The following is a 19761-nucleotide window of genomic DNA, read 5'->3' on the forward strand; positions in this document are numbered from 1 at the left end:
CAGTGGCGAGCCGTCAGGGCCCTCTAGGCCCTCAGATATATTTGAAAACATAAGAATATATATATCTTTTTTTAAAAATATTTTTTCAATTATATTTTTCATTAGTTTTACCAAAATAACTTGATTTAATTGTATTTAAAATAACATTTCCAAAGAAATACATTCTTTGAATCTGCCTGTTCAGTTTCTGTTGGAATGTGAAGGGTTAAATGAAAGAAGCTCCTTTGGTCCTCTCTGCGAGTTACTGTGAAGACAGGAGCTGATTGTTGGTCCAGCTATGAATTCAAAGAGGGCCAGCTATAGGCTAGTTGCACAAGATGGCGTCTATCAACTTCCGGCGGCTGGGTGTGAGCCCGAGTACTTCCGGTCTTCGGTGTGGAGTTGATTGGGGAGTTAGCGATATACATACGATAGAGAGAGAGAGATAGATAGATAGATAAATAGAGAGAGAGAGAGAGAGAGAGAGAGAGAGAGAGAGAGAGAGAGAGAGAGAGAGAGAGAGAGAGAGAGAGAGAGAGATAGCAAGATACATAGCATACAGTTAGCATACAGATAGCGATAGATAGCATAGATGATGAGCGGTACAGAAAAGCGATTGGCCTTCCAGCGGGTAAGAAAGTCGGCACTACATTGCTGTGTGCCCCTTTGTACAAATAAGTCCCGTTATAATCGGGAGATAAGTTTCCATTCATTTCCTATTGATGCTGAGGTAAAGGCTCAGTGGCTGATCAAGGTCCGTAGGGACAATTTCAGCCCCACAACAAATACCAGTGTGTGTAGTAGGCATTTTCGACCAGGAGACTTATTGGTCACAGCTGGAGGACTGAACAGAGTAAAGAAAGGAGCTACACCTGTTCTCTTTGCTTGGAATAACTACGAGCTACCTACACCAAGACCTAATGTTTGGGAGCGTCGGCCGAGGGCAGAGAGTCCCACCCCGGACTTGACAGCTGAGTACGAGGTGGAAACACTTGCGCCGCCGGATCATAACTACTCTGTAAATCCAGCGACGGCAGTGATAGCAAATCAGGTGGCCGACGAGAACGAAGCCTTGAAAATCCAGGTTAGGGAGCTCAAACACCAGCTGGAAGTGTTACAACTGAGATCTCGTTTCGGGATACAACGCCTGGCAGGGTCCGACGAGGACATTCGTTTCTACACCAGGTTTGTTTATAAGGTTTGTTTATAAGGCTATCAGGATGTTGTTATGGCCACTAGTTTAATAAACACGTTTCATTTGGGGAAGCTAATTTAAGAAACAAAACTATGTCTAACATGAACAATATTATATTCTTAGATTTGCCACATACAAGCATTTCCTCGCCTTTTGGAAATTGGTGGAGCCTGCAGCCAACACCAAGATGGTGCGGATCACCAACGCCAAGGCATCCTCTGCCAGCAGCTCGGATTCCTCTCAACCATCAACAACGGTAAGCAGCATACAAGCATGGATGTATATTAATAATTATGCACGCTGCGCACTATACCACCGTTTAACAAATGCATCACATCACTCACAAAACACACACACACACACACACACACACACACACACACACACACACACACACACACACACACACACACACACACACACACACACACACACACACACACACACAGAGAATAACAAACCCCAGGAAGATGTGTTACAACTGTAACCGGTCTCCCCTATAACAGTATCTACAGTATGCCTAACACTTATTTGTTTTCACAGAAACTTCCACCCATAGATGAGCTGCTGCTGTTCCTCATGCACCTGTCAGTGGGCCTACATCTGAGGGATCTAGCAGAACGGTTTGGCATTCACCGCACCAGTCAGCAGAATTATTTCCACCTGGAAACACTTCCTCTACCAACTGCTTGGAAGCAAACGTCTGTGGATCCCACGCGAAGTTGTCAAAGCTCACCTTCCACCAGAGTTTTCAGCTTTCCCTGACACACAAGTGGTGCTTGACTGCACTGAAGTATTCTGCCAGACTCCATCATCTCTCCTGCTGAGGTGTTTTCTACATCCAAGTCGCATGCTACATTCAAGGCCATGATCGGCATGGCACCACATGGTGCCATTACATTTGTGTTTGGCCTGTATGCGGGATCTATGAGTGACCGGGAGATCTTCAAGCTGTCTGGCATCGTGAGCCTGCTCACACCAGACATGGCGATAATGGTCGACAAAGGGTTCCTTGTGGACAATCTGGTTGAGTGTAAAGTGTACCGGTCTGCCTTTCTGCACAAAAAAACCCAAATAAGCAGGGAGGATGTCAGGCAGACTCAATCCATTGCACGTCTGAGGGTCCATGTGGAGAGGTGCATCAGAAGAGTCAAAGAGAACAAACTATTTGACAAAGCCATACCACTGTCTGTGTGTGGAAGCATTGAGGAGCTCTTCAATGTGGCTTGCTTCCTGGCCAACTACCAGAACGGACCGCTGGTAAAAGCATGGGCAAGCCTGGGCAGCAATTAGTGATGGGAATTATGGCTCTTTGAAGGGAAAATAAGCGAAATAATCACCAGGATAATGATTGACTGTATTATCAGACCTAATGTCAATAATCTTCTTTGTAAACTTGACACAAGGTGGCGCCATATCCATGTCAGTGAATGTACTACTTTGAATTTACCCTCTGTATGTGTTAAGTAAATAAAGTTGTTTTGCCTTCAATGAAATTCACGCAACTCTTTATATTAGATACTGTTTTTAAGTGACGATGGAGATTATTTGTTGACCCTGCTTTAAAGGATAGTTTGCCTTTACAAATGGTGCGCTTTATCACTGCCTGGGTTTTGGTTGAAGTGCATCCAAATGCTGCTGCTTTTGGCTCATTTTCCCTTTTCAAAAGAATCGGCTAATGAATATAATATATATATATTATATATAACTAATGAATTATAACCTCAAAACAAATGCACACAAAAATAACATAGGACAATACATAATATAATAAATCCACAATATGATAACATATGATGTAGTGTGGTACACTAATGTTTCATTTCATTTCAAACCTTTATATATTCAGATTGGTCCCTTGAGATCATAGATCTCTTTTACAAGGGAGACCTGCAACAATTTAAGTTCCACATGAAACATAAAACAACATAAAAACAAACAATAGAGTAATCTATCTCTCTCTCTCTATCTATCGTATGTATATCGCTAACTCCCCAAACAACTCCACACCAAAGACCGGAAGTACTCAGGCTCACACCCAGCCGCCGGAAGTTGATAGACGCCATCTTGTGCAACTAGCCTATAGTAACTCAACGAGAGAGTAATTTCAAATGACAGTACAATTGACCAATCATATCTTCCCTCTAAATGGGTGGGCTTTATTTTCCCGGAAGTAAGCTGCGCTTGGCTTGGGTTCCCTCGACAAAAAAGCAATGGGATTTCTACATAGGATTTTGGAAAATAGCTCGAAATGAGGTCTGTGGAAAACGAACCTGTTAGATAAAATACACGTTTTGTTCAGCTGGATAATATCCACATGTCTACCCTACTTTTATAATTTTCTAATCATAAATCTAACCGATAGATTTATGATCGATAGATTTATGATTAGCATAAGTTCGTTCATGATGGCTCATGTCAGTGATAGTGATGACATCGTTGCGAAATTATAACCGAGTCATTTTCAAGATTGAGTTACAATGATAAACTGGAGTGGCAAAGGATCAGCGGAATGACCTGCCATCAAGTACTTCATCCAAAAGGACAGGAGGATGGACTTTGTGTTTAAGTGATTTGATCATCAGAGGTAGGCCTGAGTCATTTTCAATGTGGGCCGCCATGCCGACTTAATTCATTTTTAATTGTTACTTGGCTGTGGGTGCCCTGTCATGATAGGTGTTTATATAAATGGTGTTGTTTTGTGTGGTAGAGGGTCGCTGTCACTGATGTGTTTTGCACCCCGGGCCGCTGTTTTGATATTCCGCTGAAGTATACGCCTTGACGTAATAACTCTTCTTTTTTTCCGAGGGAAGCGGGGGTCAGAGGGCCTAGGTATATAACAAAGTCACGGCTCGCCACTGTGACTGATTGACGGCAACTGATAATCACTTAAAGAGCAACTTCCAGGTTAAAGACACCTGTGAATAAATGAGTAGGAAAATGATGCATACACTAGATTTTCAAAAGAATATACATAAATATAGACTACAGTGACATCTGGCGTCGTTTTTGTAAGACATTTTTACTTCCGCATCAAAAAAGCCTCCCACGTGACCTCCCACGTCTGACGTAACAAAGGGGAAACAAGGGGGAGAGCGGCCGTTGTAACGTATTAATAAACATGGATCCCAATGCTAGTTTCGACAGAAGACACAGAAGAAGTTGAACATGCAGTGGCGGTTGGTGGAAATTATTTTAGGTGGGGCTATTTTAATGGTGAATAAACCACACGGGGAACATTTTGAGAAATTACCCCTTAAAGAGCAACTTCCAGGTTAAAGACACCTGTGAATAAATGTGTAGGAAAATGATGAATACACTAGATTTTCTAAAAAATATACAGAAATATACACTACAGTGACATCTGGCGTCGTTTTTTTAAGAAATGTTCACTTCCGCATAAAAAAGCCTCGGCACGTAACCTCCCGCGTGTGACGTAACACGGGGGACACAAGGGGGAGAGCGGCCGGTGTAACGTATTAATAAACATGGATCCCAATGCTAGTTTCGACACAGAAGACACAGAAGAAGTTGAACATGAATATTCAAATGCATATGACGGACCACAACCTTATAATTATGAGCCTGCTAGGCATCCAAGAGACCAGGAGCAGCCAAGGATTAGAAGAAATAATGGCCATCGGAGAGAAATTGAGCTGTGGTGTGAGGAGAACCAGTGGAGAACTGGGCAGCTATCTTGGTGAGTGACCGGCTTTAGCTACAGAATGTTAGCTAATGTCACATCACAACATTGTAAAGTTAGCTATCATATATCAGGCTATAACTAACGTAGCATTGATAATATAGTAACGTTACTGGCAGGACTGTTGATACTGATCCATAACAGAAACTAATGCGCAAGTATCAGCCGTATCTCGCGTTACCTAATGCAACTCCACACTACGGTGCTGTGTACCGGAGTGGAGACGCGAGATACGGCTGATACTTGACGATCTGGCGGAGAAAGGTTGTGGAGCCTCCGTTGATATGCCGTTGTAAATGGCTTGATGGAAAGCAGGTGTGTAGTCGGGGAGGGTGCACAGCTGATTGCAGCAGGTGAGTGGAGGTTGAGCTGGGAGCCAGGAGTGACAGCCACCACGCACACACAAACAACACAGACAGGGGGAAACAAACAAACACAAAGGAGACGGCTGGAGCAGTACAGCCACCACAGCGTTACCTAATGCAACTAGACACTATGTCTTACGGTGCCGTGTACCGGAGGGGAGAGAGAGAGAGCAGCGAAGGGGGGGGGGGGGGGGGGGGGGAGAGAGAAGTAATACGGTTTCCTGATAAAGCTGTGGAGAGCATGTGCTGCAGGGAGGTGGATGCACAACGCACCCAGGAACGAACGCTAGCTCCGGTCCTTTTTACTGTGGACTCGATGTCCTGACAGGCTGGTATTTGTGCAACCTGCACAAACACAATACTGCACCATGATTACAAATGGTGAAATACAATGTAAAACTACCGAAAAATAACAGCTCCTTAAAACACAACCGCTCAACTCAACGCAACTCCACTATACCCGCGGTCAGAGAGCGGAGATGTGTCCCCTGTGTGATGTAATATGACGCGTTTGACGTATGACCTTAAAAAAAAGCAGTTTTTAAGAGCAGAGCTCAAAATTGCTCCTTTCCATCTGAATTCCTGCCCTTATGTCTCGTAAAACATATCAAATCCTGCATTCACTTTTTTAATTGTAATTTTCAAGCAAGTTTAAGCATAAATGTAGAAAAAATAAAAACCTGCAAGATGCTCTTTAAATTCAATTGGCTACACTATTTCATCGTTGCTGTTGTATGATTTGTGTTTAGTTACGGTATTTAGCGTCTAAAGCACCTCCGCTTTTAGGGTTGACGTAGACCCAAACGTCGCCCGGAGATCCCCCGGTGTTGTTGCGGGAGCTGCTGCACTAGCTAACGCTCCACTAGCTAACGCTGCACTAGCAAAACAAACGCTTATTTATTTTGCAAATGGTGCGGCGGGCTTCAAACACGTTCCCCTCCACTGGTTTCAACTAAGCACTAAATTAGATGTTTTCCAACCAAATACGGTTGAACTGACACTTCCCCATATTAATTTGTAAGTAGATTCGAAGATACATGAGTTTCTGACTGCCGCAAGCTGAAGCTTGGTTGCTAGGTTACTAGCTGGGTGTTCTCCAATAAGGGGCCGGGGGAAACAAAGTTAGTGATTACTGGTTCCATGTTGATTTAATTCAATACAAATTATTGGGGGGAACTGAAAGGCTATTACCGTACTGGTTACTTTGCAGCCCAGACATTGCCCCCAAAACACATTTAGACGCTATCGCAACACAGAAGTACCTTTCAAATCCGATCATTTTTAAGACCTTCTAAATCATATTTAAGACCTTTCTTATTCTTTTGGTCATATTTAAGACCTTTTTAAGGCCTTACATTCAGATGATCAAATTTAAGACTTTTTAAGACCCCGCGGGAACCCTGAGGAGACTAAATACGAACATTATATGCAGACACAGACGTGGTTCAGAAACACAGAAATATTAGAAAATAGACCATTAAGGCAAAACATCTAGTTTAATGGATTACTACAATAATATATATATGTGTGTGTGTGTGTGTGTGTGTGTGTGTGTGTGTGTGTGTGTGTGTGTGTGTGTGTGTGTGTGTGTGTGTGTGTGTGTGTGTGTGTGTGTGTGTGTGTGTGCGTGCGTGCGTGCGTGCGTGCGTGCGTGCGTGCGTGCGTGCGTGCGTGCGTGCGTGCGTGCGTGCGTGCGTGCGTGCGTGTGTATGTGTTCATTTAGCACGGGCAAATAGTATCTGTTCCCGGCTGTTTGAAGAGCAAGCATGGGAAACATAAGAAAGTGTTTACCTCTTTGCATCCAGCTAGTCACACACACGTTACAATCACACTCCCTGTAATTGACATAATTAATAGATAGTTTAGCTTCTCACCACATCATTTGCTGTGGCCCACTGATGTTAACGATCGTAACTGAAAGGCTGCCTGTCAAACGTAAACATTCAGCCACGTGACTCGCAAACTCTCGCAAGAGTTTCACACAAGACGGATCCTTTCTAGCCATAACCCTGCACCGGGCGCTGACATTGGCGCCCGGTGATCATCAGGTTTGACGACACTGATTGGCTGAAATTAGGTTTCGGAGCAATAGAGAGGCGAAGTCACGCCCATCTACTTCCGGTCCATGGGACCCCGGAAGCGAAAAATTATACATTGAATTCAATGGAGAGAGAAAACGTATCTTTTGATCCCGTTTGAATTGTGCCACGAACTACACATATGATGTTTGTCAATCTTAAACAATCATTTCCATGTCAAAAAAGTCACATTTTGTCGTAAAACTGTTGAAATATAAGACTATGAAAAATACGCGACTACAAAGACTACAAATCCCAAATCCCATTCTGGGTCGCGTAAGTGATGTCAAAGGCGATATTGCTCCAAGTGGTTGCGACTCGTAATTAAAGCAAAGAAGAAGAAGAAGATTTCATAACTGATTTATTCCCTCCAATAAATATAAGAGATTGCTCAAATAAATTCACTTTTACAAAAATACGCGACTACAAAGACTACAAATCCCAAATCCCATTCTGGGTCACGTAAGTGATGTCACAGGCGATAATGCTCCAAGTGGTTGCGACTCGTAATTAAAGCAAAGAAGAAGAAGAAGATTTCATAACTGATTTATTCCCTCCAATAAATATAAGAGATTGCTCAAATAAATTCACTTTTACAAAAATACGCGACTACAAAGACTTCAAATCCCAAATCCCATTCTGGGTCGCGTAAGTGATGTCACAGGCGATAATGCTCCAAGTGGTTGTGACTCGTAATTAAAGCAAAGAAGAAGAAGAACATTTCATAACTGATTTATTCCCTCCAATAAATATAAGAGATTGCTCAAATAAATTCACTTTTACAAGATGCCTGTGTGCTTTGTACCATGTTGTAATCACAAAAGTGATCATACCACTTGCTCGTTCTATCGCTTCCCGTCTGATGAAAGGACCAGGAGTCGCTGGATCAGACATATCAGGTAATATCATAGGTAATATACATGTTGTGCATGGAACATAGTCAAGTTATCTACCTAGCTAGTAGCGACGAGTAGCGAGCACGTTAGTTAGCATTACATTACTTAGCCTTGTCCTTTTTAGTAGCCTTACCATGAAGTTATTATTTTATTACATGAAGTAAACCAACATTTTAAACAGTAAGAGTAGTCATCATGGTAAGTATTTCGTGAACCATTTGAAGAGTAGCCTACTGCGCCCTCCACCGGGTGCTAAGGAAGCAGTTCAGGGAGAGTCGAAGGAAGGCAGGCAGGCAGGGAGCTTTGCATGACATTCTTCTGGACGTGTCTCATTGTGATGACAGTGAGGGTGAGTCAATCTGTTTGTTGGAAAGACAGTAGTTGAGTGATTACTGAGGGATAATTTTTAAAAGAGATAATTATTCAGTGTTGTTACTTTAAAGTGTTGTTACTGACCTTTTTCTCTTTTATTTTCTTTACCTCACCTGTAACTGCTGAGACCCTGAGGAACATGCACACTGACCTGCTCTGGCAACCTGATTTCCACTGTACGTAATAGTATTTGGTTATGGTATATTATTTATATACATCAAAGGTACAATGCACCCCCCAGAGACACACATGTATTGAGTGTGATATTTTGCATAGGTCATGTGAAATCATCTTTACATACTAGAAAACTGTAGGAGCGGCAACTTGTTTTGAAAATTGAATTTTTAATATCCGATAATAAAGTTGATCTGTTTTCTTTATTCTTCTCTCTTCCCAGCTCCATCCATCACCGTTCTCTGTTCCTGCAGGTCCTGCTTGCTAATCAATGCTTTATTTTTTTACACAATTACAAATAAAGTCAATGTATTGTATGACATGAAGTTGTGCTTCATTCTGAGTCAATAATACATTCATTCTGCCTTCAACTGCAAAATGATTGTGGACTGCACCAACATCCATGTAGCAACCCCCCAGTAAGATGAACCAGGCAAAGTTGACATAGTCAACATACAGCTGTGCTCTTAAGCTGACATGAAGAATTTGTGAAATATTGGTAATTATTTGGAAAAAATGACTGACGATGCAGAAAACTTTTTTTATTTAGGAACAGTGGTCAGGTGAAGCATTTATCACTATATATGTGTCACACTTAAAAGGCCAAACACACTGTTCGGCCTTTTAAGAGCTCTGTCTTACTTCCTCACTCTTGGTCCTCTTCTACCTGGAAATAAAGACAACTAAAACACACACAAGCTGAATGTTACAAGTGCTTCACAAGATAAATAGAAGAGTGCAGACTGTTTAAACTATGGGTAGGGGGGCTATTTGGCAGGTTTAAATTATTGTTAGTAATGAATTATATAATTTTCTCATTGTAGACGAGCAGACAGGGAGCCAGATGAGAAAAGCAGAATATGCAGCTGCCATTTTCCTCATGGAAAAGAGAAAGGGCCAACTGTATTTGAGTGGACCAAAGAGAAAGGGAGCTTAGCCGTTAATCAGTCCAGCGACCACAGCTACAACAAAGGGCCTGAGTCTGCAGAAACTGACCCAGAATTCTCCAGCGTGCAGTCCGCAGACACCGAACCTGGACCCTCCAGTGTGCAGTCCAGTTGTTCCGCAGACCTGGCAGGGGATACTTGGAGATGCGAATGGCCAAATATTCAGCAGCAGGCTTACCTGATGATGTCATCCATATGGAAACAGGGCTTCCTGATCAGGCCATGTTTAAAAGGGTGGCGGGGTTGGTGGAGCGCTTTGAGGGCTCCATTGTGTATTACGCTGGATGGAAAGTGGAGGGCATCCTGCTGGCAGACCAGGTCTTCATGGCCATGATGAAGATCCGGCAGAATTATCCTCACCTGCACCTTGCACAGCTGTTCCACTGCAGTACCGCAACAGTGGGTAATGTGGTGAACACCATGGTCCATCTGCTCCACAGGTTGCTGTTCGAAAAAATGATGTCCACTGTGCCCAGTAGGCAAAAAAAACAAAATAGCATGCCTGCTGCTTTCCAGTCCTCTGCCTTCAACTGCAGAATGATTGTAGACTGCACCGACATCCACGTGGCCGCCCCAAGTCAGATGGACCAAGCCAAACTGACGTACTCCTCTTACAGAGGGATGCAGGGATTTTCCGCTTCCGGGGTCCCATGAGCTCCCCCGGAAAGGGAGGGACTTCGCCTCTCTATAGCTTACAGATAGCAACAGTCAGCTGCTAGTGGCTGCTGCTGCACTGGTTGAGGGCTCCTCTCTTAGCGCCCAGACGAGAGAGGGAAATAATACACGGGCAAGGCCAGGCAGGAAACATGTGACTTATCAGTAACTTTAGACATCGTAACACCATTTTAAATGAGATTTTATTGTAGATTATACATTTTACTGATACCAATTATATAATATTTACCTTGTTCATTAAAAATTAGAATTAAAAGTATATATTTAAAAAAATATATATTTAAAATAAATATATATATTTTTTAATTTGTAATGTGGGAAGAGGTGGGGCGCCGCCCCTAGCACCCCTATGGTCCGGCCGCCACTGTGAACATGTATATTCAAATGCATATGACGGACCACAACCTTATAATTATGAGCCTGTTAGGCGTCCAAGAGACCAGGAGCAGCCAAGGATTAGAAGAAATAACGGCCATCGGAGAGAAATTGAGCTGTGGTGTGAGGAGAACCAGCGGAGAACTGGGCAGCTATCTTGGTGAGTGATCAGCGTTAGCTACAGAATGTTAGCTAACGTCACATCACAACATTGTAAAGTTAGCTATCATATATCAGGCTATAACTAAAGTAGCATTGATACTATAGTAACGTTACTGGCAGGAATGTTGATACTGATCCATAACCAGTGTTGGGACTAACTCGTTACAAAGTAACGCGTTACTATAACACAACTACTTTTTGCGGTAACTAATAGCGTTACTAGTTAACTATTCACATTCAGTAACGCCGTTATAGTTACTGTGATTTAAATGGGTGCGTTACTGCGTTACATTATGTGATGGAACTGAACCGAATCTCCCTGCGGATGTAACAGGCGAATACAGTGATGTTGTCCTCTCACAGCACCATGGAAAAGTGAAAGTAACCAGGGAGGAGTGATGATTGGTTAACGCGGGGTAACATTTCAGGGTAAGCCAATCAGAGACAGAGTTGGGCGGGTCTTGCCTTATGGGGAAAATACACACACACGAACACTTGCTAATGCTAACACACACACACACACACACGACAACGCTCATCACAAGTACACACACACACAATGGCAGATGCAAGTATCAGCGAGAGCAGCATCGCATTTGCAACTTGAAATATAACCACTATTTTCAATTTGAGGGGATAAAGGACGCAAACAATATTACGGTAAAATGTCAACTGTGTGCAGGACAGAAAGCATTGTCCACATCGAAAAACACCAATCTCCTGAAGCACCTAAGTAATGTACATGGGGCTATACAACTAGTCGCCAAAGACCCCACCGTCTCAACCACCGGCAATTGGAGCAACACCATCTAAACCGCCAACAAAACTATTTTTTTAAATCGCCACCTTTCACCCAGAGTCAACTAAACAGATTGATTGCCAGGTATGTTGTTGAGGACATGCTGCCCATCGCAACGGTCGAGTCTGTTGCATGCCTTCAGATAACTAGTCAGCAAAAAACAACACAAAAACTTGTATTTTTATTATTTGTAAAGTAAAGTAACGTGTTACTAGTTACTTTTACAATTCAGTAACTAATAAAGTAACTAGTTACTTTTTTTGAGAGCAGTAACTATAACTATTACTAGTTACTTTTTAAAAGTAACTTGCCCAACACTGTCCATAACAGAGCAGGGAAGGAGGGGGGGAGCATTGAAGTCCCGTCTCTTTGTCTGCACAAAACGAAACCGGGACCGAAAACGATCTAGCTTTCTTTTCCTGTTAGAGAAATAGTGGAATCGATGTCCTGACAGGCTGGTATTTGTGCAACCTGCACAAACACAATACTGCACCATGATTACAAATGGTGAAATACAATGTAAAACTACCGAAAAATACCAGCTCACTAAAACACAACTGCTCAACAAAACTGCTCAACGCTTTGCTCCCACAATGCAGTTCGGCAAAGCGTGATGCCACCCCATTCAAAGTGAATTGGCAGAAGCGTTGAAGCGCACGCCGCCGTGTGTAGGGGCCGTAAAAGCTAACTTCAACTGCCCAATTCAGTTGTGACATTAAAATCGAAAAGTTCAGATCCATTTTTCAACTAACTATTCCCACGGTCAGAGAGCGGAGATGTGTCCCCTTTGTGATGTAATATGACGCGTTCGACGTATGACCTTAAAAAAAAGCCGTTTTTAAGAGCAGAGCTCAAAATTGCTCCTTTCCCTTTGAATTCCTGCCCTTATGTCTCGTAAAACATATCAAATCCTGCATTCACTTTTTTAATTGTACATTTCAAGCAAGTTTAAGCATAAATGTAGAAAAAAAAAAACCCTGCAAGTTGCTCTTTAATGTTGATCACACATAAGCACGTGCACACACCGATAAGCTTTCACAGCCTATGGGGACAATCATTTAATCCCCATGAGTAATAAAGTTTAGTCCACGCTGGCAAGAGAAGCAATAGCTGTTAATGTCACTGGAGCACCACGAATGGCTTTACGCTTGTGATAAAGATAGAAATGGTGTGACCTTGTGTGGGGATTGTGCGGCTTTAACTCGCAACCTTCTATGAGATAACACTTAGGAAAAGTCTATATTGTCAGAGCCTGTATGTTGCTGTGTGGGAGTTGATGCTCTGATGGTCTTTTGATGGGAGAAATCCATACAGCATTTTTTTCAGTTCTATACTGCAGCTCAATCTCCTGCTTTGATACTTTGGAATTTCCTGCTTTTCTACTGCATCTATATTTATAATTAGACTGTATACTTCAACAGATTCCTCCTGTTTTTATCCTTCTTGGAAAGGCTTTTCTTTTTTATTTGTGATTTTCTTTTTTCTGCATAATATAATCTCTTAATTTTTGACCATTCTGAACAAAAACATGGTCAAATTGCATAATTGGATAGCAGCAGTAGCTTAGTCTGTAGGGTAAGGTGGCTGACAGGGGGCAAACACACTACAACGGCCCAAAACAGATCACAAAACAGGCTCTCTAGGATTCTGAAGATATTACCTCATTACATTCATATTCTTGATAAATTAATTGCTTTCATTTTCAGAGGAGGAAGGGAGGGGAGAGGGGAATGTCGGATATTTCATTCTCCATTTGACCTGGTAACCAAGCATGGTGGGGAAGGGTCTCAGAAAAGACTCCTGGGTAATAGGGTTTGAAGTAAAGGCTCATTACCTCTTCCATTTCCTTCTGAGCGGGCTAAAACCCACTAAGGCCTTATGAGAAATTCTGAAACACAGACTTGGTCCAGATGTGTGTGGGCTCACGTGAGCTGAAAAAAAAAGGTATAAAAACGATATACATCAAGCAATACTGTATATATCAATATACTTCACCCTGTGCATTCTTTTGGTGTTGGCTTTATGAAAGGTGGACAATAGTGAAAAGTATGACCACAAAAAAGTGAAAATAAATGGTTGCTGGTTACCGTCACCCTCCTGTCCACACGTAATAATCCAAATGAATCCAAAATGGTATGATTGTATGAAAATATTTTTGAGAGTGTGTGTGTGAGGAAGTCTAACTGCTCCGCGGACGTAACGTAACGGCTCAACGGATTGCTCCATTTGGACCAATGGGTCCATTTGGGTATGGGCACGTCACTGTACCCAGGAAGAAACGATGGGAAAAGAGAAATGTCCAACGAGGCGTTCTGGGGCAGCATAGAGAGGTCTTTTCTGTGTTAGAGTTTTACTCGCTACAGGGTGTACTTTGAGGATTTTGACTCTGCAGAGCGTTTACATGCATAAAAACCTTCATAACACACAAGGGGACGGGTAATAACCGGAAAAGCATGACATGGGACTTTAATAAATAAAACCTTATTCAATATATAACCGGTTAGACTCACACATATATCACTTTGCATATCACCATTTAAACATGTTGCAAAAAAGTTTTTAAAAAATTGCACACAACTCAGTAAACAGTTTGACACTTTATTTGTTTTTACAATCATTAGCGTTTAACATGGCATTGAAAGTTCACTACATCAAATCAAGATATGGCACAAGTTATGAAATGCTTATCAAGCATGATCTGATCCCCGTTCTGGTTCACGATTCGTTGTTCTGTTAGACGGCAGTCTAACAGAACAACAATAATGTGCCAAATTAAATGTTGTAGCTGCAAGGCATTGTGGGACAGCTTGTTCTCCTTTCCTTTCGTGAAGAATAGTATGTAGTGAATTCAAACAGCTCTTATCATGGCTGTCACTGAGGTACTTCCGGGTCATTTACCTCAGTTAGGAACTTTCAGCGAAATGGACAATTCGACCGCAATCCACATCAAACATTCCCCTTAAATTTGCGCCAAGCTTCCACAAAGCTGTGTGCAGGTCAAAGCGATTAGCTCAATCTCCCAGCAGCCCAGCGAGGTTTGATCAAAAAGCAAGCCTTCCTCCTCTCAACTCCAAACTATTTTTCAGAGTGTGTGCCTCAGGCTGAGGCATGTTGACACTACACAGGCCAGGTGTAATGGAATTGACCTGCACCACCAACCCTCTCCCGGACCGCAAATAGATACATCAATAAAATCAAATGCACTGGACCAATGCAGCACAAACTGTACACTCAGCAGAAATAAAGGTCGTACGGCTGCTGCAACTGGACGGGCCTTTCTCTGTTTCAAGATCTCCTTTATATGTGCAGGATGACCAAAAAAACAAAGACCTTTACATCGATACAAATACTGGATAATAGTTGAAGTAGAACATTTCTAGTAGCAGCAGCAGTGGTGCTGGTGGAGGGGGAGCTGGGTTTTAAGGGCATTTCTGTAATTCTTCTTCTACATACTGACTGAGCATGTTAGTTAATTAACTTTACTACATAGCTTAGTTGAATACTTGATGTTGGTAAATGTGGACTTTCCAGGGGTTGTTAATTTGCGTTAACAGACCAATGCTAAGGAGAACAGACTGTTACTAAGGAGAACAGACCATTACTAAGGAGAACAGACCGTTGCTGAGTAGGATTAAGGGTTTATGTGCAGTCATATCAATCAAAGAAGTCTGGACAATTTAAATTCAGCTGTAGACAGATAACATACGTTTTCTCCTTCAGAAGCTATGGAATACGTTTGGAATTTAAATGTTTATATTTGTGGCGAGATAAATCAACAGAAGACAGACAGGAAAACGGTATGGGTTTGTAAAGAAAAGAAGGTAAATAAAATGTGAACAGACTTGGACGGTTACAGAAAATCTCGACTAGTGCTGCTTTTCATTTTAAGTAACGTTAATGTCGCCCAGTTCCAGCAGTTGGTACGCAGTGGAACGGACTATTTTCTTCTTAGGGGGAGCAAAAACATCATTTTGAAGTCAACATTGTGAATCAAGTCATTGGTTTGTTCAGTAGGTAACCATGCAATAAGCACTATAATGTTTTTCGTTAATGATCACCTTGCTTCAATAACATTGTTGTCTTGAAACTAATAAGAGAAGATTGCGCGCATCAATGTAAAAGTTATTATTTTTGCCACTGACAGGCCACATTATGGAAAGAACCTTTTTTTTCTTCCGGTTCATCTGTTCTTGGTTTTAGTCGGTGAAACCAAGTGCTGGTCAATGAAAAGTCTTCTAAAACCTTGCGTCAGTTGAGTTGTTGCTGTGAGACAGCTGTGGACACGTGAGTGTTGGAAAGAGGAAAGCAAGGTTGTGAGGGTTTATTGTTACCAGATGAGAAAGCGTGCATTTTCTAATGTTATTTAAACCATTTTCACCTGTCCTCAAGCAATACTTGGCTACGCAATTACAAAAAGAACAGACAGCCCAGCTAATTTTCTTAAAATATCAATCAGCAATTTAAACTGGATATTAAGGCCTTTGGAAGAATACTCTTCATCTGGGCTCCATTCTTCCTGCGATAGTGCCTTCCATTATGTTTCTCACTTTCTCCGATTAATGGCAGGGATTCCTAATCCCGCCTTGACAGCTTTGACATTTCATATTAGAAAGTGACATAATGGGTTATAAAAGGTTTGCCAAGTCAAATTACTGCCGGTCATCGATACATGACCAGAACATGACTGAGGAAATGAACACCTGCACAGAAATACATATTGGCAATTTCGACAGAAGTCACTAGTGTCCTTTACGAGGAGGATTGCGATGTCAACAGCTAACTTGATATGTGTAACACTAACCAATGCTGTTCCAGCCATGATGTCAGGGTTTGCTTGGGAGGCAGGACCCAAACGCAGTACAAAACAAGAGGTCAAGTAGTTTGAACGAAAAGCGAGCTTTAATCCACAAATGGGCCGATAACCTAGAAAACAAGGAAAAACGGAACATGCACAAACAGGAAAAAAAACAAGAACACGAGGTATAGCAGCACAGGGAAAACCAAAAGGAACATGCAACAACCTCGAGCACAAGGGAAGACAAGACTATACAGATACAAGACTAATCGCAAGACACAGCTGGGGAGTGTGAGAGTCAGGAGGCCTGTTAACTTATTCCGGCAAATTACTCAGATTTACTAATTGACCTAACAAAAGTTATTGAGTCTCTGTAAGTTTACTGCTTGGCTGAGATCCACCAACGATCAGCAAGGTCTCACCTCTATTAACTCCTGAAGAACCAGGTTCAATTAACTGCTGTTTCAATTCAGTCGACTGGCTAAATCTGTTTACGTGATCCTGAAGGATTTGGGTATCAGTAATGAGATAGGGCCCTACCTAAGTGTGAGAGCGGTAGTTGTGCATTTCTTACCTTTCAAGCAGGAGAGGATAGCGCAGATTTCTTTGAAGTTGTCCCAATCCCAAAGGGTGGGATCAGTTTATTTGAAGAAAAATTGGTCCACACTTGTACAGGGTTTTAGCAGTGGCGAACCATGTCTATCACAACTGGACCTTCTGTAGACATACACACCCCCTGCTGCCGCCCCCAACAAATCAATGTAACACTGTAATATTACAGATCAACAACACAGATAGGATTCTCATTTATTCATTTTATATGCATTTTATTACATGTTATTTATATAATTAAATAAATGTGTTGTTTGTTTTATCTGAGTGTTCCAGGGTATTCTCTGAATACCTTGAAGGCCCTGACGGTTCGCCACTGAGTTTTACCTTCTCTCGTTGCAACATGACAATCCTGCAGAATATTTCATGCTGTGGTCATTTTCTAATATGAAACCTCAATTCACAGTTTTGAATTTATTATACTAAAGTGTAACTTCAACTGCCCTCTTCAGTTGTGACATTAAAAGTATAACTTCAACTGCCCTCTTCAGTTGTGACATTAAAAGCTAACTTCAACTGCCCTCTTCAGTTGTGACATTAACGGCGCCTACACACGGCGGCGTGCGTTGACGCTTGCCGGCGGGCATGTCTGAAGCTAGACCAACAACCAATCACCTGAATCTCCCGCCCCGGACACACAAGCAGCGGTTTGATTGGCTAGAGCAGTGGTCACCAACCATTTTAAGCCCAAGATCACCGACCTCGGCCTAGGTGAAAGGCGAGATCTACCTATTGCAGAATTGAGTGAAAAAGACGGCCCAGACAATGCTTCCAATTTGAGGCCTTTTATATAGGCTAATTGCATCTGAATGACTGTTACAATGAAGGCTCCATAATCAGCTCACGGCATATAGGCAGGTGTAAAGTGCTATTGGGGCGCGGACCTCACCTTCTCAAGGGGGGTACGGGGGGATGGTCCCCCGGGAAGATTTTTTTTTAAATATTGAAGTTGAAAGCATCAATCAGCACCCATATGAAACAGAACTGTAAACAGATTTTCTTTTTCTTTATGGATATTTTACAAATCACATTAAACTGTATTCTTGTTTTACTGCCATATAGTAGGCTATTTCATACCTGTTTTTCATTTATTCTCTTATTGTTTGTATAACTATAATGATCATATGAAGGTGTGTCGCGGAAATAATCTTTTGAATAATTTGTGACAAAACTGTTCTAAACACTCAAGAGTCCTTTAGCTCACCTGAGCCCCTCAGTCTGACAGGAGAGGACTCTCCTCCAGCTTGTTGTGGAAACAGCTCCTTATGTCCGTTAGTGCAGCTAGCTAACCAGATGCTAAAATCACGGTCCCCGCTTGCACCGGTCCCTCTCTCTCCCTCACTCCCTCTCTCCCTCACTCCCTCTCTATCACACTAAATGCGCTATCGCCACACACACACAGAGCCGAGCTTGAATGACACAAGCACACGTGTATAGAGAGGCGAAGTCACGCCCATCTACTTCCGGTCCATGGGACCCCGGAAGCGAAAAATTATACATTGAATTCAATGGAGAGAGAAAACGTATCTTTTGATCCCGTTTGAATTGTGCCCCGAACTACACATATGATGTTTGTCAATCTTAAACAATCATTTCCATGTCAAAAAAGTCACATTTTGTCGTAAAACTGTTGAAATATAAGACTATGAAAAATACGCGACTACAAAGACTACAAATCCCATTCTGGGTCGCGCATGTGATGTCACAGGTGATCATGCTCCAAGTGGTTGCGACTCGTAATTAAAGCGAAGAAGAAGATTTCATAACTGATTTATTCCCTCCAATAAATATAAGAGATTGCTCCAATAAATTCACTTTTACAAGATGCCCGTGTGCTTTGTACCATTTTGTAATCACAAAAGTGATCATACCACTTGCTCGTTCTATCGCTTGCCGTCTTATGAAAGGACCAGGAGTCGCTGGATCAGACATATCAGGTAATATCATAGGTAATATACATGTTGTGCATGGAACATAGTCAAGTTAGCTACCTAGCTAGTAGCGACGAGTAGCGAGCACGTTAGTTAGCATTACATTACTTAGCCTTGTCATTTTTAGTAGCCTTACCATGAAGTTATTATTTTATTACATGAAGTACACCAAAATGTTAAACAGTAAGAGTAGTCATCATGGTAAGTATTTCGTGAAACATTTGAAGAGTAGCCTACTGCGCCCTCCACCGGGTGCTAAGGAAGCAGTTCAGGGAGAGTCGAAGGAACGCAGGCAGGCAGGGAGCTTTGCATGACATTCTTCTGGACATGTGTCATTGTGATGACAGTGAGGTTGAGTCAATCTGTTTGTTGGAAAGACAGTAGTTGAGTGATTACTGAGAGAAAATTATTAAAAGAGATAATTATTCAGTGTTGTTACTTTAAAGTGTTGTTACTGACCTTTTTCTCTTTTATTTTCTTTACCTCACCTGTAACTGCTGAGACCCTGAGGAACATGCACACTGGACTGACCTGCTCTGGCAACCTGATTTCCACTGTACGTAATAGTATTTGGTTATGGTATATTATTTATATACATCAAAGTCACAATGCACCCCCCAGAAAGACACATGTATTGAGTGTGATATTTTGCATATGTCATGTGAAATCATCTTTACATACTAGAAAACTGTAGGAGCGGCAA

At 42.0% G+C, this 19761-nt stretch overlaps 1 protein-coding gene across 2 annotated transcripts; it reads left to right on the forward strand.

Annotated features, from left to right (window-relative positions):
* Positions 1-509: 509 nt before the first annotated feature.
* LOC307042637 (THAP domain-containing protein 1-like) lies at positions 510-1989 on the forward strand. Of its 2 annotated transcripts, XM_079686630.1 has the most exons (3): positions 510-1164; positions 1298-1430; positions 1718-1989. In XM_079686630.1, exons 1-3 carry the CDS (start codon positions 572-574, stop codon positions 1937-1939), a joined length of 948 nt encoding a protein of 315 aa, XP_079542756.1. In that variant the 5' UTR covers positions 510-571; the 3' UTR covers positions 1940-1989. The 2 variants fall into 2 exon arrangements, with proteins under 2 accessions (XP_079542756.1, XP_079542755.1); XM_079686629.1 differs by lacking the exon at positions 1718-1989 and having other exon boundaries at positions 1298-1666.
* The last annotated feature ends 17772 nt before the right edge of the window (positions 1990-19761 follow it).

Source organism: Notothenia rossii (genome assembly GCF_949606895.1).
Source record: "Notothenia rossii genome assembly, chromosome: 6".
Lineage (NCBI taxonomy): Eukaryota > Metazoa > Chordata > Actinopteri > Perciformes > Nototheniidae > Notothenia > Notothenia rossii.